This window comes from Enhydra lutris, unplaced genomic scaffold (assembly GCF_002288905.1).
Source record: "Enhydra lutris kenyoni isolate GAN:26980312 unplaced genomic scaffold, ASM228890v2 scaffoldscaffold14, whole genome shotgun sequence".
Taxonomy (NCBI): domain Eukaryota; kingdom Metazoa; phylum Chordata; class Mammalia; order Carnivora; family Mustelidae; genus Enhydra; species Enhydra lutris.
In genome coordinates this window covers 32,092,804-32,114,792 of record NW_019154098.1, presented here as the reverse complement: position 1 = coordinate 32,114,792, position 21,989 = coordinate 32,092,804, and the positions used below count along the sequence as shown (strand labels likewise).

Here is a 21,989-nt window from a genome sequence, read left to right as displayed (position 1 = left end):
ATTTTTTTTAAAATTCTGATGGTAAGTCCCCACTCTTAGCATGAGATCTCTATGTTCTGACAGTAATCAAAGATTAGATCATAAACCAAAATCTCTTAAGTTTAGGACCTCAACTAATTTTAAGTTTATCAGGTAACTAATGTGTAGGTAGAGTTGAAGAAAAAAAAAAAACGATTTTCCTCAAAACTGAGTCTCAAATTACTGAGCCACAATGGGTTTTTGTTTATTTTTTGTTTTTGTCTTTTCTTCACAAGCCCTTTGGACATGCACCAAATATTTTGTAATTCAGTTTCTGAAAAGAGGTGTATTTTTAAGTTGTATGGCAATCTCTCAGTATGATAAAGACCTTGGGAAAAGTGAGGTGACAATGAAAAGTTCCTGAAAAGAAGACACATATATATGTTTGAAAGAGAAATGTTGAAGATAGAATCTTATATGCTTCCAGTCTTTTGTAAGACATTTTTTTCGTAAAATTCATGTATGGTAACTATGAAGAAGTCCTATATTGCAAAGATTAAAGTTTAAAAGCCACCTCCAATCTAGACATCCAGAGACATAATTAATATTAGGATAAGCATTTTTTTCCAGATCTATGTATACATACAGATAGAATGATGTATGGAAGGCTTGAAGGAAGGGGTAACTGAAAGATGTATTTTTTGCCCTAAGAAAGTATTTTCTAAATGGTGTGTCTAAAGTTAAGTAGATTTTGAGAAAATTCTAAGACCTTGGTATTACTAATTCCTGTTTCAGATGGCATTAGCGTCTCCCATATTTTTTCTCACCATCTCCTGATACTCATTATTTTTATATTTTTCATATTTTTAACATTCACAATTGGTTTTTCAGCTACATTTTTATACCATTGTTCAGTACTTTCCATTAGTCCTTTTATCAAGCCCTCCTCACTCTTGGAATTTTTATTTTGATATAGTTAACATAACTTCAGTCTTCCGGAATTCAATAATGTTTCCATAAAGAAGTGTTAAGCAAGCTAGACTGCTTTTTTCTCCCTAGTAGGTGATTTGCTTTTTATGCATGAATTCTTCTTTTATTTTCCACACACTATTATTTAATCAGGAGTAGAAAGGGAATGATCAGATTTATGTGTACTTGTGTGTATGTGTAATACTCTTAGGAATTGTATCTTTCCTCTAGGATCCATGTTGATAGAGCAGCCTCTATATAAAACACCCCTGGTCTTGAGATAGAGGAAAAAGAGAGTTAAGAATTATAATGTGGGTCTTAACAGTTTACCTGGAATACGCATCACGTCTGTTCATGTTTCATTGAGCAAAGCATGTCACATGGCCACGTCAGACATCAGTGCGATGCAATGTATTTTATATTCCTCCCCAGGAAGGAATACAGGATACTCAGTAACGATGTAGTCTATCTCAATGACTATTTTAGAAAACAATTAGATTAGTTTGACAGAGATTTGAAAATTGCTGTCACCAGTAGGGAAGCCCATTCTTCTGTCAGTTATTCAGTCTGCAAGTTCGATCCTTTCAAAAGCTCTATTAACAGTGCTTCTCAAATTTATTGCACATGCATATTAGTTGTGAATCAGTAGTTCTGAAGTGGAGCCTGAGATTCTGCATTCACTAGAAGCTGCATTCACTGGAAGCACCCAGGTGATGCTAATGCTGTTGGTCCCTGACAAACAACTTTAAGTAGCAAGGCTCTCTCTATATAGCACTTTATGTAATGGAGCTTTTTACTGAGGAGAGGACCGCTGAAAAAATCTTTGGGTAGAGAAAGGGGCACTATAGGAGAACAACTAATGGGTGGGACACCAAGAACAGTATGAGATACTATCAAATAAAGGGGCAGATGAGCACTAAGAAGGAATTAGTTGACTGATTCACAAAGATCAGATAAAATAAAATTGAACAGGCCCATCATATTTGCCACTTAGTTTGCTCTCCTTTACCAAGGCAGGTTTAGTGAACCTAGGAGGAGAGAAGCCATTATAGTGCACTGTGGAATCAGGTGGTGATGGAGTAAAAACAGTGAAAAGTAGACTCATTTACAAGCGTTCGACTATGAAAAGAAGCAGAAAGATAGTGTGATATCTAGAAGAGCATGTGTACAAAGTTGAAGAGAACTCAGGGGATTTTTAAAATTTATTTTTGTTTTGATTGTGGATAAAGAGTTGTATTTTGTATTTTGTTTGATTGTGGATAAAGAGTTATCAGAAGTGAAAGTTTGAAAATACAGGCATTTTTTTTTCCTGTCCTACCTCACTATAGAGGGAATCAGTTAATTAGAAAAGCTGTAATCAGAATATCTCTTGTAGTTTAGAAGATGATTTTGAAGTTTTACTCTTTATTATTGTGTGTGAAAATATTGACTCCCACCTCAATATTTTTTAAATTATCACATTTTTTATCAGTAGCTACTACCCAAATGAGAATATTCAGTTATAGCAGTGGACTTCTAGTATTTTAAAACTGGATCTCATACTATTTTCATTGTTGGTTTATAGGCTTGTTTTCTTCCTCCAGTTTGCCTTTTCCATTCTACTACCAAAATGACTTTAATTTAAAAGTTCCGATACTGCTTTTTCAAATTGCTGCTTAAAAATCTTTTGGGACTTCTGAGCCCGGTAATAGCAAGCTGGGTAATTCAGAATCTCCTGCCGAGAACAATCTGAAGAGCTGGGCCAAAGCAAAATAAATTTTACTGACGGTATCAGAAAGGAAACTGATATAACTAGACTAGGATCTAAGTGAGGACAGAGGCCAAGGAAGAGCAGTTCTAATTTGGGATTGCTTTTTCCCTGGGTAATGTGTTGATTCCAGAAATAGCAACTGAGAGATTAAAAGGTGCTTTTAACAACATACAGGTATAAAGGATAAGAGATAGAATATAAGACCCACTACAAGCGAGGTGGTGAACTCTCACTTAGGACCCTAAAACATTGTATCTGAGGGTATAGAGAAACTGAAGTAGGTAGATTCTCATAAGATATTGGCTTAGTTTCAGATTATCATTTCTGTATCTTCATTAACAAGATCTGGTATTGCTAGTGTCCTTAGCTGTTTGACAGAAGGAAACAATATTTTCTGGAGAAATACAGTTTTTTGTGTGTCAAATTCTGTCAGTAGACAGTTTTACAAATACAGTATGCAGCACACAAAATATAATTAGGCACACAATGAGACCTCAGAAACAACAGTGAATCTGGATATTGTAGTTGTGATTTAAAATAGCCATGTTGAGCCATGTTGAGAATTTTGTAGAAAGAAACGAATTATAAAAAAGAAAAATGGATATTCTGGAACTGAAAAATATAATCCAAGTTAGAACCTTTGTGGATGAATTTAACAGCAAATTAGCCAACACCATAGGAGAGAATTAGTGAATTGAAAGATAGGTCAGAAGAAAATACTCAAAATAAAGAGAGAGGGGTCACCTGGGAGGCTCAGTGGGTTAAGCCTCTTCCTTGGGCTCAGGTCATGATCTCAGGGTCCTGGGATAGAGCCCCGCTCTCTGCTTTGCAGGGAGCCTGCTTTCCCCTCCTTTTGCCTGCCTCTCTGCCCACTTGCCATCTCTTTCTCCATGTCAAATAAATAAATAAGATCTTTAAAAAAAATAAAGGGAGAGGGACAAAAGAATAGAAAATATGGGAGAAGGTATGCTTAATAAAAATGCAATGGGAAGTTCTAATGTATGTATATTTGAGTCCCTAAAGGAGAGGAGAGAGATTGGGGCAGAAGCATTATTTAATAAGAGATTGAAAGCTTCCAAACTGATGAAATACTTTAATTCATAGATGTAAGCATCCCTGCAAACCTCTACTGGAATCAATACTAATCCCACCAAAGCTGAAAAATCTTAAAAGATGGCTCAGTGGGTGGCTCAGTCTGTTGGGTGGCTGCCTTTGGCTCAGGTCATGATCCCAAGGTCCTGGGATCAAGCCCCACATCGGGTTTCCTGCTCAGTGGAGAGCCTGCTTCTCCCTCTCCCTCTGCCTGCCATTCTGCCTCCTTGTACTCTCTCTGTGTATCTATCAAATTTAAAAAAAAAAATTTTTTTTTAAATCTTAGCAATCAGAACAAACAGTTAATGATATTGCAGTAGAATTGACAGTTGATTTCCCAACAGAAACAGTAGAAATTAAAAAGCAGGGGGAAATAATCTGCCAATCTAGAATTCTATCTTCTGTAAAAGTACTCAGAGTTGCAATAAAAATGGTAAATATGAGGGTAAAACTAAGTGAATGTTGACAGTCTAGAAAAGTAATGATTTCTAGTATTTTTTTAATATACATGTATATAATTTAAGTACCTAATAATAATTGCATTTAAGTCTTGGCAGGGACATACAGATTATAATGCCCTTACATTGTCCAGGAAGAGGCTAGAAGTACTCTTTAATATTAGACTGATAAGTCAGTATTTCAGGCTGTAACCTCTGGGTTGATTACTAACAGAATTATTACAGAATGCATAACTTTAAATTAATGGGAGGAAAACAAAATAAGTAGTAATCCAAAAGAAGAAAGGAGAGTAACAGAACTGGCAGACAAATAGAAAACAGAACAAATAGACAATAAGGTCCTACTTTAGGGACATATCTAAAGTGTAAGGATAGGGCTTAGTAGAGAATGCAACTCTTGATCTCAGGGTTGTGAGTTCAAGTCCCATGTTGGGCCTAAAGATTACTTAAACTCTTAAAAAAAATAAAATGTAAGGATAAAGAAGGGTTGAAAATCTAAAGAAAAAGTAAACACTGATGGGAGAATAACTGGTATAATATCAGACTAGGCAAACTTTAAGGCAAAAAATATTCTGAGGAAAGGTTCAATTTACCAGGAAGACAAAACAATTCCTGATTTATTTGAACCTAGTGTCATGGTCTTACAATACAGAAAACAAAGGAGAAAATTTTATAAGGGGCCATATAGAGCCCACAATTCTAGTGGGAGATTTTAACAACCTGTATTAGTAATTTACAGAATAAGCATGCAAAATCAATATGAATATAGAAAATTTGAGAATACAGTTGTCAAACTTGACCTTTTTGATATGGAGATAGATTAAATGTATGTATGATACACACATATGACACTACCCTACAGTAGAGAAGACACATTCTTTTCAAGTACCTATAGAGTATTTACTAATTTACATATGATTATAAAGCAAATTTCAACAAATCTCAAAGCTTTGAACTTCTGTATTTTCTTTCACCATGCTGCAATTACTCTAAAAATCACTGACCAAAAAATAAATTTTAGAAACTGTTATTATGTTGGCAAATTAAGTAATATTCTCTAAATAGCAAAAGAAGAAATTAGAGTAGAAGTTATAAAATATCTTGGACCAAATTATGAAAACACAGAATATAGAAGTTTGTAGGATTCATCTTAGAATGGGAGTTTATTGTTCTAGATTACATGTTAAGTGTCTGCATCTGGCAATGATAGAGTAAAATCCAAGTCCCTTGCTCTTTTCAATATATCAAGATAATTGTATCTTGGGGAAAGGTGGTTTTTTGTTTTTTTTGTTTTTTTTTTTTGTTTGTTTGTTTGTCTGTTTTTTAAAGATCTTATGTATTTATTTGAGAGAGAGCACGAGAGGGGAGAAGGTCAGAGGAAGAAGGAGACTCCCTGCAGAGCTGGGAGCCTGATGTGGCACTCAATTCTGGAACTCTGGAATCACGACCTCAGACGAAGGCAGTGGCTTAACCAACTGAGCCACTCAGGCGTCCCTTGGGAAGTTTTTATATATTCGTTTTCCTATCAGAAATTTATGGAACACTGTTGTATCCCAAACATAATAATATAAGGTGCTGGGTACATAGAAAGGCTTCTCAACCTTAACAGTATTGACATTCTGGGACAGAGAGTTCTTTGTTGTGAGGGGAATGTGGTGTACATTGTTTAGCACACAAAGTTTAACAGCATGCATGGCCTGTACCCAGTAGATGCCAGTAACATTTTCCCAATTGCAATAATCACCAATGTGCTTCAGTTTAAGTTGTCAAATGAGGATAATAATGATAGCTACTTTATAGGGTTGAAGAATCAGATAAAGTAATAAATGTAAAGTACTTAGAACAATGGCTGGCATATACTGAGCACTTGATAAATGTTTATTATTTTGATTGTTAAATCACAAATATGTATGTATTTCTAAACTGTAATAACTTTTGTGGGGAAGAAGAAAAAGACCTCTCCTCTCCATACTCACTGTCTAGATTCTTTTATGCTGGCAACTGTCTTTAAAAAAGGTATTATGGGGTGCCTGGGTGGCTCAGTGGGTTAAAGCCTCTGTCTTTGGCTCAGGTCATGGTCTCAGTGCCCTGGGATCGAGCCCCATATCAGACTCTCGCTCGGCAGGGGGCCTGCTTCCTCCTCTCTCCCTCTGCCTGCCTCTCTGCCTACTTGTGATCTCTATCTGTCAAATAAATAAATAATATCTTTAAAAAAAAAAGGTATTATGATTACCCAATAAGAGACTGGGCTTGGTGGCAACTGAAATTATTTTCAGTAAGTCTCAAATAATGTGATTATGTGATTCTATTTTCATACTGATAGAATGATCAGTTTGTTTCATTGTGCTCTGGTAGTTATATTTATGAATAAATGTTTTAATATTGGCTATTAACCTTTACAGTTGTTTTTGTAATAAACTAATATATAATTGTAAATTATTAAGGTGGATACTTTGAATTTATTTTAAAGTTTAAACTATAGAAATCTGGTACATTGGTTTTCATGCTCTGAACCACATTCCATGGTGAACTCTCGAAAATGAGAGCAATTGCAAACTTCATTGTGATTAAATATTTAATGAACTCTTGGGATATTATAAAACACAAATTGAAAAACTTCAGTTAGGCAAAGTAAATGTACACTAATGGTTATTCCTAAAATCAGTTAAGGATGGATATATATTATTAGTTAAAAGTAATCTGTAATTATAAAAAAAAGTAATCTGTAATTATACTCTGCATTGCTTAAGTTTAAACAGCAAAATGAGGATAGTGTTTTTAGCTCCCTCTGCTGTTTATGAAAGAACAGAAATTACTATTTAAAACTTTTAAAATTGTTTTAGATTTAAAATGTTTTATCAGGGGCGCCTGGGTGGCTCAGTGGGTTGCCTTCGGCTCAGGTCATGATCTCAGGGTCCTGGGATCGAGTCCCGCATCGGGCTCTCTGCTCAGCAGGGAGCCTGCTTCCCTCTCTCTCTGCCTGCCTCTCTGTCTACTTGTGATCTCTCTCTGTCAAATAAACAAATAAAAAAAAAATCTTTAAAATGTTTTATCATAAAATCAAATTAAAATATATGCTATTCATTGGAGGAAAAAGATTACAATAAAAAATACTCATTTCCATAAGCGTTATATCATTTTGCATTCCTACCATAAATATAGAAGAATGCTGTTTTTTCTACAGCCAAACAATATGTAGTCAGGCTTTTGAATTTTTACCAATCTGATAGGTGAAGAATGGTATCTCAGTGAAGTTACATTTGCATTTCTCTAGTTACCAGTTAGATTGAAAATATTTTTATATGTTTAAGGGCCGTTTTTATATTCTCTTTGAATTGTCTGATCATATGTTTTGCCTATTTTTCTGAGTTTTTACGTTTTTCCACTCTCAGTTTTTAAGAATTCTGTAAATATTTAGGAAATAAAAGTGGGGAATGGGGCATAATGGCAGTTGCCCCCAGGGACATAATGGTTGAGCCATAATTCTTTGTCTGCTTTTCTTTATGGAAAATTAATGATGGTTTATGAAAATTGTGATAGTCTAGGTACAATTTAAGTTGGTGCTTCAGAACATTAGTTCTTTCAAACTGGATGCTTGCCATGGCAGGCTGTTAGGCACTGAGGAGGCAATGTGGAACAAAGCAAGCACAGTATTTTGTAGGTTACCATTTAGCGGAAGGGATTAAAAAGAGATAGAGACTTAAAAAGGAGTCAGATGCTATAGAAGGAGACATTCAAATGCTATGTGATCAATAACAGAGACTTGGGTTACCTTAGGTGATCAGGAATGTTTTAGGAGAGCTTTTTTAAGCACTGTGAAACGAACTGACTTTTTTGATATTCAGACCTATTAGTTCTATTATTAATGCTTTGTTAGAACTGTTTACCAAACTATCTTACTCAGTTTTGGTTTTTGTTTTTTAGAGATTGATTTTAATCATTTCATATTATTTAGATAGGAGTGGTATTTATCAATTCAGTGTAATGGTTGTTGCATGAAGTATAGATGAGATTTTTTAAATGTGAAATTTAAAGTGAAACAGGTACCATAATCTTGGTGATAATGACATGTTCAAGTGAAATGCCTTGATAAGCAAGTAAAAAATATTTAGTACTTTATCTGAAATGAAATGCGCTAAAGTTTATTTATATACAAAAGCATATCTTAATTTACTTTATGGTATATAAATAAGGACTTTAATAATTTGAAATAATTCCACAGAGAAGACTTCATCTTTAACTATGATTGTAGAATTGGAGTTATTTTTTTCCTGTGAGGACTAATGTTACATTTTACAGACTTGGTTTGGTTTATAACAATAATAATAATAATATCTTCAAATATATAGTTAATTGTAATTAAGTTAGATAGGTTGAAAGAAATGATCCACAATTCAGTTTTTAATAACACTTAATATTCCTTTCACGACAGTTGCTCATGTTTTGAATTGACTTGCAGTTATTATAGTGTTTCATACTGGTCAGTTCTTCAAGCAAGCAAGCAAGCAAGAAGGTACATTTCCTTTTTCAGCAGTTGGTTGCATTTTAGAGCAGAGAATCCTAGGAAGCAAGCTGTAGTAGTAGTAAGTCTACTAGATAATTGCCCAGTGAGCTCTAATTAACAGTCCTTGACATTGCTCTGGAAGGAAAACAAATTTAATAGTTTTACCTCATTTTCTTTCAGACACTGGCCAAAAGAAGACCTTAGACAAGAAAGATGGGAGACGAATGTCCTTTCAGAAACCTAAAGGAACTGTTGAGTATACAGTAAGTTACTGTCTTTGCAAGAGTATTATGTAAGACATTCTTTGTTTCTACTATAATAAATAAGACAAAGATTGTTAATTGCCTTATTTCAAAAATACTTGCCTTTCAGTAACTGTTTTATTAATAATACTTGAGTTCTTAATTGTACTTTAGGTTTTATTTTTCCTTAAAGAGAAATTTTAAGTGTGATACAAAGACAGTTACCCGGCAAGTTTAATTTGTTGCAGATGGTAATTTATGGGGAGTCAAAATTCCTGTGTTGTAATAATTTTTATTAGATTAGGCTTTTAGGAAAATATTTACTCTCTTATAAATGTGATCTTCATTACATTCCCAGCAGTGTTAAGTATAATGAAAATGGCAGATAGAATACTGAAAAGATAAATTGACATTTATCTTCCAGAATAACCTCTCACATGATTATTTGCACTGATTTATGGCTAAGTTTGTTTAGCTTTGAAAGGGAACTTCTTTCTGTTTTCCAAATGACGTTCACATCTCTCCGGCAGTCAGCTTTTTACATTTCTGGTTACTATGGAAAACTGAAGTGAGAAATTCACTTTAGTCTGTGGTGTAATGCTTATCTGATTATGTATAATATTGTTTATTTACATAATGTTAATGAAGTTATAAACAGTTATTTAACTGGCCTTATTTTTATGTTGTTTTGTGTTTTCTAATGTTACAACCGTATTAAGAAGCAAATAGCAGTTTTAAACAATCTCTGCATTTGTGTCATGAAACCTTCCAGTCTTGATTTTATTTTCCATGTATCCTTAAAATTGTAAAAATTATCAAAAATTTGGTTTACACTTTATTTCTATATATTGTATAATTGATAATTTTGAGATTCTAAGTATTTTTTTTAAAAGGTTGGGAATCTGATATTTAGGGTAGAATTATTTTTACCATCGAAAGAATCTTAAAGTATATTATAAGTTCAATTGAGTGTGCTTGTACCTTCTCTGCATGATTGAGAAATTGAGAAAATAAGTTCAAACAGTAAAATAATGGGTCATGTAATTTAATGTATTCATTAGTGTTTATACAGGCATAAGATTATAGGCATGAGGCATATGATGTTATCTACACATGTAATAATGCGATTATGAAGCATTGTAAAAGTGTAGTTCATTTTGAATTTAGGAGTTTACCATTCTTTTCTTATAATTCAATAAAACTTGTGTTCTCTGTAACAGAATTAAATTTAAATTAAGAACCATTATTTTATGGGGGGAGTAGTTGAAACTTGAAATTACATTTTTCCTTAACGTTACAAATGACCTTTCAGGAATAATCAAGTATTACCCAGAAAAGTTATAAAACATCCTCTTGCAGGTCTTTGTTTAGACTTTTACTCCCTATTTTTTAGTCTATTCCTTATGCCAAATCCTAGAAGAAAGTAAGAAGTGTATTTCTATTTCTAAAGTCTGAATAAAATTTTACTGTCTTATATTCTATCCTTATGACCTTTTTATAAAACTTTCATATAACATCTTTATATAAAATATTTATATAGCATGATTTTTATATTTAGGAAAAAATCTATTTCCTCAGTATTTCTCTTAAAATAAAACTTTTGATATCATAATGTGCTCTCAGAATTTGTTCTGAAATATTTGCGATCTAGCTTAAATATATTTTATACACCTAAATATAGTATAAATCAATCACTGTATTTATATAGCTTTAAAATTAAAATAATTTATATATACATATATATGTATGTATATAAACACACATACATTATGTTTTTAATTGTGAAATCACTTTCAGTAGGAATCAAAAATAGATCTTGAAAATGCTATACATTGTCATTTTCTTCCTAATTAATTTAATATTTGTATACCTTTCTAATGAAAGAGCCTTTTCGAAGGGACTAATGATTTTCTAATTATCAAACCCAGAGGCCTTTCTTTTGTTGCTTTTTGCTCATTGTTCCTTCTTTCTGGTTTCTGGTTTTTCCTCTTCTTAACAGTTGTTTTCAGTGAGGATCTGGAAATGGATAATCAAGCGATGTCTGAAAGTCTTCACTGCACCTTCATTCCTGTTAGTTGACCTGTCTATATAGATTATCAGGTTGACAGTTTTCTGACAGCTGTTTTAATCCATTGTCTTATGTCCCTCTGTTGCCTTTTTAGTTTTATTCATTTCTAGGCAGTCTTCTCTTTTTGTTTTTGGAGTTTGCCCTTTTTTCTTTATATAGTTCTGCAGTGCCACTGTAATAAGTCGTGATTCAGACAAATTTTTACTTACTGTGTTTCTTCAGTCTGAGGAGATTGTCATTCATAGTTCTGGAACATTATCACCCATCATTTCTTAGGGTATGTCTCCTGTTTTTCCTCTATTTGTTCTTGAAACTAATTGGACTATGTTTCATTGCCCTGGTATTCTTGCTGTCAGTTTTACTGTATCTTCCTCTCTTTTACTGGCTGTTCTACTCTTCTTGATTCCAAATATAAGTGGTCCCTTGTTTCTTTTCACTTTTCCATTTATAATCTATTATAGATCTTAAGAACTTTACTATATAACCTATGTGAAGTCAACCTCCAGTTTTTTTCTATTCTCACCTTCCTAGATGCTTGTATTTCCTACTTTCATTTGATAGTTACCAAATTGTAGCAAAGCTCTTACCAATTTCTCCATCCTTGTCCAATGCTTGATTTTCTTATTTTTGTTTCCCTTCAGTCTGTTATTCATACAGATTGGAACTTTGAGATTCACCATCTGTTGCTTATTACCATTTGCTCCCCTGACCTGCTGCTGCTACTACTACCATATCACAACCTCATTCATTCCATGAATGCTTTCTTGAGTCTTACTTGGAAACCTTATACACCTTAATCTCTCTTTATATTTCTGTTACTTTTAACCTCATTTACTGCAGTAGTGTTAAGTTGGTTTTTCTGCATCTATTCTCTTTTCCCCTTAATCCTAGACCTGTTGTCACTCAAGCTATATATCTTCTTTGCTTTATAACTATTGGTGTCTTTTATTACTTTCCTCACTCCATTTAATAGGATCATTGTGAGGATAAAATGCGAGATAATATGAAAGTATTTTGTAAACTTAGAGATGTTACTGCAAAGTAAAATTTGTTTATAGAGAGCTTCTACATATATTATCTCTGTAGGGTAAGTGATAGATCTCTCATTACATAGATGAGAAAATATGCGTAAAAGAAAGGAAACAAAACTATTCAATTATTATCCCATGTATTTGTCACACATTTAGTTTTATATAACCCTTAAAGGAAAACTACATATTTATTTTTTTACATTACATGCATATCTATTTTTCTTGACTTTGAAAGCGTTCTCCAGCCTAATTCTAAATGCCTTTCTAATCTCATCCTTTTTCAGAATTAACACTAGTTACTCACCTTCCTAAAGTCCTGAACTCATTAGTGTACTCTGGGTGAATTGGGAAGAAGAAATAGTATCACACAAAAAGTGTGTTGTACTTTTTTTGTCTCCTAACATGTCAGTCCTGTTCTTCACTTTGAATGTTCTTTCCCTTCTCTCTTCTTCTCAAATTCCTATTCCTTCTTCAAAATCCAGCTTTTAAATATTTTTAATACAATCTTTCCTGGACAATTTGGAGCAAATATGGTACACTATCCATACTCAGAACTTCTGTTATATTTGTTGTTTCATTTAAATTGCTCTTCATCTCATATAATCTTTTTGGTCTTTATTATTTTCCAACTAGATTGTAAATCCCTTGTGCACTAAAACCACTTAAATGCACTTGATTTTATCCTACAGAGCTGTCATAATGCCTTATGTATAGAGGAGCCTTATGTATAGAGGACTCCGAAGGACTATATTGACTAATCTAGTGACTTTTTCTTTCAGGGAAATTGGCAAAATCCCATGACTTAAGATTTCTATAAATACAATCATTAAAGGATATTAATGATTTGGAAGCAGATTACTTTGGTTCAAATATGTTTTCTAATTTATATAATTGAATGAAAGGATGTGTATGTAAAGATCATTAGAAATAGCATCTTCAGTTTGATACAGGCATACTTTGCTAAAATAGACTTTGTATGATTCTAGGTTCCATATATTTTAGAAACAATTCAAAGGAATAATATATTTTAGAGCCTTTGTAACATAAAAATCATTTGTGTTTTGTAAGTTATATTTTGTATTTGGAAATTACTTGAAGTAGAGGCCCACATATAATTGTGATATATTATGATAAAGCATATACACTGTATAATAATAGGTTGAGGCCATTTGCTAACAAAGCACAAAATTTCTTAAGTTAATTAAAGATGGAAAGATGGAAAATATCTAAAGATGGAAAATACCACTTGTTAGTGAAATGTGAGATTGGTCCACAGACATCTTAATGATATTAAACCTCGTGATTTAGTTTTTCTGTTTTAACAGATTCAAATTTATTTTTTCTTTCAAACAGGTTGAATCAAGGGATTCTTTGAATAGTATAGCCCTGAAATTTGATACAACGCCCAACGAACTTGTTCAGTTAAATAAGTTATTCTCCCGAGCAGTTGTTACTGGACAGGTATCTTATTTTAATTCATTGGTATTTAGAAGCATTCAGTAGCAACACAGAAAGTATCTACTGCAGTATAGTTAATAATATAGAAAATATAGGAATAATTTTATGCATGCTTTGAACAAATCATATTGTCTCTAGAAGAGAAAGTGGTCACATATCTATATTAATTTTTCTTAGTAATTGAAAATTACTAAGATTGATAATTGTGAATTATCTTTTCAAATTAATTTTAAAGAGCTTATTACAATATTCAAAGCAATACATGTACATGATAAAAAATTTTAAATTATCCCATCTCAGACTTCCAGTTTCCTTTTCCAGAAGCAATCACATTTGCAGTTTGTATCCTCTTTCAGAAATATTCTAGCCTTTCCTTTTTTTTTAAATCTAACTTTGATTATTAGAAAATGTTTTATTTAAGTATGGCTTGACCTCAAACTTTTTCATGTGTTGGTATTATTGACTGTATAGATTTATTAACAAAGCACAGTAAGCTTTAGACTGTTTCAGTTCCTTTGTTATTATAGATATTGCTGTTGGGAACACTCTTCTACATCTTTTTCTCTTTTTTATATACAGACATTTCTATAAAATCCTAGAAGTAAAATTGCTGAGTTAAATGATATATGCATCTTAAATTTTGCCAGCTATTACCAGATTGTCATCTAAGATGAACACCCAGCGTACATGAGAATTATTGTTCCCCACCCTATCTTTGACAGTATTTATTATCAAACTTGTCTAAATTGAATTTAAATCTTTTTTTACTGTTAGAATTTTAGGGTAAAAAATATTCTTTTAATTTAAAGATTTTTATTTTTTCTGTTTATTGGTGAAGATCATTGTTAATGGTACTTGCTTTTAGAACACCATTCAGTTACTGATATTTCAGTTTGACTGAATTTTTATGTGAATACTTTCTTGAAGGTTTTATATGTTCCTGATCCTGAATATGTCTCCAGTGTTGAGAGCTCTCCATCTCTAAGCCCTATAAGTCCTCTGTCACCAACATCTTCTGAGGCTGAATTTGATAAGGCCACTGTAAGTATGTTTTTTCAAAGATAGCTATGAAGAAATCTCACTATATATGTACATATCATCATGATTTTTTATCCTGCTTTGACTATGGTTAAGACAAAATTTCCCCTTTTTATTTTGCTACATAAATTTATAAATTTCTGTTTTTAAACGGAACATTCTTATTAAACCAGACAGCTTAAATTAATTTAATAATAAAATGAATTATATTAATTTAATTAATTTTTTTTATTGGTCGTGGTCCAGATATTCATCAACATTCTCTTACAAATACCATATAATAATTTAAGTAAAGAAGGAGTTTTACCTAATAAGCATGACGGTAACACGGTAGGAAGTCCATGTCCTGTTGGATTTTTCTTTCAGTTTTCTCTATTTCTACAGCAGTTAGAACTCTTGAGTTTATTTTCTTTTTTTTTTCTTTAAAGATTTTATTTATTTGAAAAAGAGAGAAAGAGAGTGCACAAGCAGGGGAAAGGGGCAGAGAGATAAGCTGACTGTAGGGAGAAGCTGAGCAGAGTCTGATGCGATGCAGTACTCTATCCCAGGACCCTGGGATCTTGACCTGAGCTGAAGGCAGTCACTTAACTGACTGAGCCACCCGGATGCCCGTGATACACTGCCTTTTAAAAAAAAATCCCATCATCTTAATCATTCCTCTAAGTATTTTGAGTAATTAATAGTGGATTAATTTACCTAGCATTTTAAGAAATGTTTTGTATAAGTTACATTTTATAAATGAATTTTAAAGACCCAAACTGTATTTAATAATTTTAATTAAAATCTCTCTGAAAGAAATTATATTTTTTACCTTTTTATGTAAATTAATACTAATCATAATTTTTCCTTTTTTATGACCCAATGATTATGTTTACATATAAAAGTCTATTCCTCTATTAAATGACTAGATTCCTGTGGGAGAGTCTTTTTTTTTTTTTTTAAGATTTATTTATTTATTTGACAGACAGAAATCACAAGGAAGCAGAGAGGCAGGCAGAGAGAGAGGAGGAAGTAGGCTCCCTGCTGAGCAGAGAGCCCGATGCAGGGCTCGATCCAAGGACCCTGGGATCACGACCCAAGCTGAAGGCAGAGGCTTTAACCCACTGAGCCACCCAGGTGCCCCCTTTGGGAGAGTCTTCTGTGTTGTCTTGCCTACTTTAGGAGGCATCTTCTTTTCTCTGTCCCAATTTGCACTCAAAGTTTAAGATACCAAATGACCTATGGGTAACAAAACACAAGTCATTAATATTAATTTGCCTACAAATTATTAGACATTATTAGTTCCTAAGCTATACTGTTAAACTAGTTCCACTTCTTTCATGGAGTAAAGTACATGAAATACTGTTAACTCTTTTTCTCCTTGCCCAGGGGCTTTTAGTATGTGTTTGGGTGTGTTTGTGTGTGAGAGAGTGAGAGAAGTAGGGTCATTTTCCAAATATTTATTTGTTGGATATGTTATTTGTATAAATACATCAGCACTGTACTTTAGAATGCAGTCTCATAAAAGGAATATATTACATTTTTCACCATTGATGAGAGCAGAAGTCAGGTTCTAATGAGTAGGTAGTGCTGGACCAGATGATGTAAGAATACTTTTTTTGAACATGGCCATGCCATTCTCCCATGACACAAATTGCTGTACTCATAAGCAGTTTAACAACAAAGGAGAGCAATGTAGCCTTAGGTTAATTTACCCTCTTTTTCAAACCCTAAAGCAGAATTGTGAAAACTTGACTGTAGCATCCTGCCTGACTAAAACACCCATAGGGTCCTTTTCTGTCCCTCATCTTTAACCCAAATGTTATTACCAACTAGCTTTCTTGAAAGGTGTAAGATCACAAAGAAGAGAATGCTAAAAGGGAGCAACAAAGCCTCCTTTGTGAAAATGGTCTCTTCCTCACTTTTGCCATGTTACTGGGAGAGAGGGAAAGAATGACCTTTTAATGAATGACCTTTTAATCTGTAGTGACTCAGCTGCTGTCAGAGATGCCCAGAAAGTATCCTCTAATATGACTGGTCATATGAATAAATTTTTTCTCCCTAGGATGAATCCAGGAAGGACTTGAGAAACACTGACTCCTAGTTTTCCCTTTCACTGGGTGATAGTCATCACCTGCTAGAGATTGTAGGCAATAGTTAAAAATAATTCTTTTGAACAGTAATTTTATTAACTTTAGTTACATTTTGGTTTAGTTACATTTTGTTTTTTTACCTAGGAATATATTCATTACTAGATTTACAAGATAAAATACTCCTATATAACTTTCTACATATCTCTACTGTTTATATCTCCATATATAGTTATTGGATTTAGGTCTCCCATTCTAAGTCCCTTAGAAGCAAGGATCTTATGTTTTATTAAATATAATTCATGTTCGTATTACAGTAATTAAAATGTTTATTAGTATTGTTACATGCTTTTCCAGAAATTGTCAGAGTTTATAATTCTAATAAGCACCCATAGGTTTCTTTGATGTTCAGCTCTGTAGTAGCTTGCCATGGAGGCTAAAATATTATGTTCCTGGCTTTGTTAGCATAAAGGATCCCAGTGAGGTTTTTTTGGGTAATTTATTTCAAAATAAAAATAATATTTTTGAGAATTTCCAGGGCAAGTAGTTTTTACCCATTTTTTTCTTCATATATTGATGAAGAAACATAGAAGGTAGAACCAGTGTAAGAGCAAATAAGAAACGGCTAAAATTTACCATGTGTCAGGTACAATTCTAAGTACTTTGAAAGTGTTGTCATTTATTCCTGACCTCAAACTTAGGAGATACAGCACTTGGCCTGGCTGTTTTTGTTTTCTCGTCTAGACCCATTCTACACCCTCCTTTGGGCTTTAGACTACATCAGTGGGCTCCCTTGACCTTTTGCTTCTCTTAGTTTTGGTCTTTCAAGACCGCTGACAGAAGATGAGAGAAAGGAGCAAGAGGGGGGCTTATTTATTTATTTATTCTCTTAGCTCCCTCCCTGTAAGGTCACTTCAGAGTGTGGCTACATGGTTTGACCTCTCATCTCATCACAACAGAGCCCTCTGTCTCTGTGGTATCTGTTTCTTCCTTTTAGGCCTATGGGTAATAAGGACACCTCTGTTGTTTGCCCTGGATTTTTGTATACACTGCATAATATATTTGTAAACTGTTTCATTTTTAAACTATTTAAATTAATTCAAGTTGATGTGCTATCTGTTTCTTCCAGTACCTGACCAGTCACAGTGTTTATTTTACATATAAGGAAACTGTCTAAGTTCCTTCAGTTAGCTAGTAGCTGAGTTAGGATTCCAACCCAGGTAGTCTGGTTCAGAGCCCATGTTCTTTATTGACCACTTCATAGCTGGAAAAATCATAATGTATAATATTTAATCATCTTGTACAAAAAAAGATGACCATAAGTCAACCTTTTTGCTTCACTTGTTCTAGTGATGCTTTGTTTTTGCACATTTGACATTTGGGACACTGACTGAGGCTCATTAGATAAATATTTATACTTACGTATTTTTAAGGACCTTTCTGTCCCTAGTGGTTAAAACAGAATTGCGCAGAGAAATCTCAGAAAGCACGCAGGAGCTTCAAAATCACTGCATTAAGAATCAGAATCTAAAAAAATTCAAAATTAAAAAATTAAAAATTAAAAAAGCATCAGAATCTATAAATACCAACAAAACCAGCTACATAGACATACTGATATTTTGGGTGGTAATGTACATGTATGTAAGTTATGATGAGATCTAATTAAAATTCCTCTCTAAGCATTGCTTTTTTTTTTTTAATGTACTCTTATGTGCTTATGTGCTGTACTTTGAGCATTTACTAAGCTAATCTCATGTATTCTTTTTAATAGGATTACACTGCCAAATCGGGATTGCTATAGATACTGAGTTGTAGAATTTGAGACTTTGAGGGAACCTAAGCGATCATGTTGTTCAACGAGGTATTATCTTCATATAAGGAAAGCATTTGACAGTGTTTCTTGATACAGTTTTTGCGAATGATTAGGTTACATAGTAGGTAATGTTGTCAACTGGCAGTAACTGAAGAGTCAAACAAAATTTGTTGATAGCTTTGTACCAGCTTGCAGAGGGCCTTCCATTGGCTCTGGAATTGGCTTTTAGTCCCTTTGCACATTTATCAATGGTTTAGAAAAATATTTGAAAGGTAAGGTGTAAGTATTGCAGTGAAGCTCACTAGTTCAAATGTTGATAGCGTGGCTTTTACGTATCAGCTTCGTCTTACTCATTGGGCAAGTTACTGAACATGGCTAACCATAGTGCCCTTTAAACTTAAGGTAATAATATATATACCTAATATGAGTGATTTGAAAGTAAAATGAAATGGTTCATGTAACACTTAAATATAACAAATAGTCATAAGTTTCCATTAATGTTGTTGTTACTAATACCTCGTTTTAAATGATCTGTGCTGAATGAATTTATGAATCATATAAAACTCAGGTAAGATAATTACCAGAGAAAAGAGGATAAGTGTAAAGTAATTAGTTTGTATTATAAAAAAAAAAGATTGAGAACTTTGTTAATAGATATTAATGATTGAACAGAGTCATGCATCTTTTACAATCTAATTCCATTTAGGTTTTTAAAAATGCATTCATAGTATATTAAATATAATTGTTTTGCCATATTCTGTACTGCTCTTCCTTCAAAAAATATCTGTTGGATATTTCTTAGGAGAAAGGGAATAAAATTTAGAAAGGAAGTCTAAAATTTTGTCCTCATACAGACTTAAGGAGTTAGATCCATTTATTGAAATAGAAAAAGTTATGTTAAAATTTGAGAGTGCTTTTCAAGTATCTCAAAATCTTTAAGATTGAAGAGGAGGCATTCTTGTTTATTATTTCAAAAGGCCAATTCAGCACTATCCAAAGTGCCAGTTTTCAGCTCAAAGCTCTGAAGAACCTTGGTACTATGAGCACTATTCTGTAAGGCATTGTTCATCTATTCAGGAAGTATAAAGTGCCTCTAGAGGTTTTTAAGACAAAGAATAAAGGACATTTGTCTAGCCTTCCTACATTGTATAGGATGTTGAACTTCGGGGGAAACCCATGAGTTCTAGGGGGTCTGTGAACTTGGATATAAACAACTTTAAGTGAATTATAATGAAATATAATATTTTTCTAAAATTAAGAATATAAACAAACTATAGAGTAGCACCATGCATACCTGTGACTTTGTCCCCAGTAGAACTCACAAATATTTTCAAATCATTTTTGAGTTCTAGATATTAAAAATTCTGTTTATAGCCATATAGTTCAAATTATGATTATCAGTCAACACTAGATTTTATTAATGTTTAATAAAGAAGGATATATGTGTCAACTATATATATAACTATTATAAACATGAATAAAATTATAACTAAATTTTAAATGTTTTGATAATTGTGTTTCATTATAATTGTTTTTCTTCGTAATCCTATATTTTAAGTATTCAGAATTCGTTCTGAGAAGGGAGTCCTTAGTCTTCACTGTGAGAATGGTCCATGGCATTAAAAAAAGTCAAGATTCTGTGATCTAACCAATTACTACTTTATACAGTGGTATTGATAAACTTTGTAGCATAATATTTTAAACGGCTCTTCCAGTGAATGGAATACCTAAGTATCACAGACAAGCACTCTGTCTTTTCTCTGTTCCTAACACCTGAGGGATTTAGTAAACTGTCTTCTTAGGAGCAACTGAGAGAGAGTGTGTGTGTGTTTGTGTGTGTGTGTGTGTGTGTGTGTGTGTAGTGTGCGGGTACAAGAGATGTAGTTTTCACATTTTCCAGATTATCCATTTATCCATAAATATATATCCCATTAAGAAATCATTGAAAATATAAGTTTAAGCTCTGTTAGAGATCTTTATTGAATGTGAACACAGTGCCATTCTTTCCTATTTCTTTTTATTTAAGAATATTTTGGGGTACCTAGGTGGCTCAGTGGGTTAAAGCCTCTGCCTTCGGCTCGGGTCATGATCTCAGGGTCCTTGGATGGAGCCCCTTCCTCCCCACCTGCCTCTCTGCCTACTTGTGATCTGTATGTCAAATGAATAAATAAAATCTTAAAAAAAAAAAAAAAGAATATTTTGAGAGGTGCCTGGGTGGCTCAGTCGGTTAACAGTCTACCTTCGGCTCACGTTGTGATCCTGGAGTCCTGGGATCAAGCCTCGTGTTAGGCTCTCTGCTCAGTGGGGAGTTTGCTTCTCCCTCTTCCTCCTCCTTTCCTCCCGCTCATGCTTGCTTGCTTTCTCTTTCTCACAAATAAATAAAAATCTTAAAAAAAAAAAAAAAAAGTATTTTGAGCTGACATCCAAGAATGTGATGAGAATTGGGGAAAACTTCATTTGGCTTTAATAATGTGCTAATTTAATTTTTATTTAGTTCTCTGATGTGCCTTTATTATTATTATTTTTTTAAAGAATCCTGACGTAGTCCACCCAAAAGAAGCAACTCCCTTATCTACTTTTACTGGTATTCGACCTGCACGAGTTGTATCTTCAACTTCTGAGGAAGAAGAAGCATTTACTGAGAAATTTCTTAAAATTAATTGCAAATATATTACCAGTGGCAAGGTAATGAATAGTACTTTAGAAAAAAAATTTAATCATGCTTTACTGAAATATTACAATATGGCATTTGCATTTTAAGTTGTCAGTATCAGCAATGGCTTGAATATTTGAAGATATTGGTGGAAATACTAGTTCGAGTTAGTATGGACCTTGCTTATAACTAACTTAGAATATGGTGGTCTTTTGCAGTTGTTAAAGGTAATGGGGTATAAATTTACTGTAATAGAGTAAGCTGATTTGCTCTTGGTAGAGTATTTCAAAAAACTGAAGTAAAATGACCACTGCTGGGCACTGTTCGGAATGGTAACTCTTACAAACTTGGTATAACACACAAAAGGAAAATAACTACTATTTATTACTTACTATATGCCAGAGGCTGTGTGAGGTATTTTAAGTATTTCATCAACTCAGAATAGCCTAGGAAGTCGGTGGTTCTATTCCATCTTCACAGGAAAAAAAAATTTTTTTTCAGAAAAGGTTAATAAGTCCAAGGTTTCTCTATCAGGGCAAGAATTCAATCCCAATGTGAATATATGTTTTATCTTTCCACACCTGCTGCTTTTTCTAAACAAAGAACTTTCAGCGTGCAGAGAGAATATAGTAAAGTAACACAGAATTGGAGAATAAACTCCAGATATTGTTTAGAAAGTAACTATAGTATGTTACCAACTTAAGTCATATATGGTTTTCTTTTTCTCTCAGAACTTTAAAGATGTTTCTTTCAGAACTCCAATGTTTTCTGACTTGGCACGGTTTCTGAAGAGAAGTCTTCTACAGTTTTTATATTTGATCTTCTGCACGACATTTGTGATTTTCTTTGGTTGCATTTAAGATAGTCTCTCTTTTTTCTTCTTTCA

General features: G+C 33.1%; 1 protein-coding gene across 5 annotated transcripts in view; it reads left to right on the top strand.

Moving 5' to 3' along the window:
- LOC111146578 (oxidation resistance 1) overlaps positions 1-21,989 on the top strand; it is a 350,514-nt gene that overhangs the window by 282,299 nt on the left and 46,226 nt on the right. For all 5 annotated transcript variants that reach the window (XM_022502184.1, XM_022502185.1, XM_022502183.1 and 2 more), the window contains 4 exons: positions 8,912-8,994; positions 13,426-13,533; positions 14,458-14,571; positions 20,983-21,135. In XM_022502184.1, coding sequence (XP_022357892.1) covers positions 8,912-8,994; positions 13,426-13,533; positions 14,458-14,571; positions 20,983-21,135 — 458 coding nt within the window. The remainder of the gene's footprint in view (positions 1-8,911; positions 8,995-13,425; positions 13,534-14,457; positions 14,572-20,982; positions 21,136-21,989) is intronic.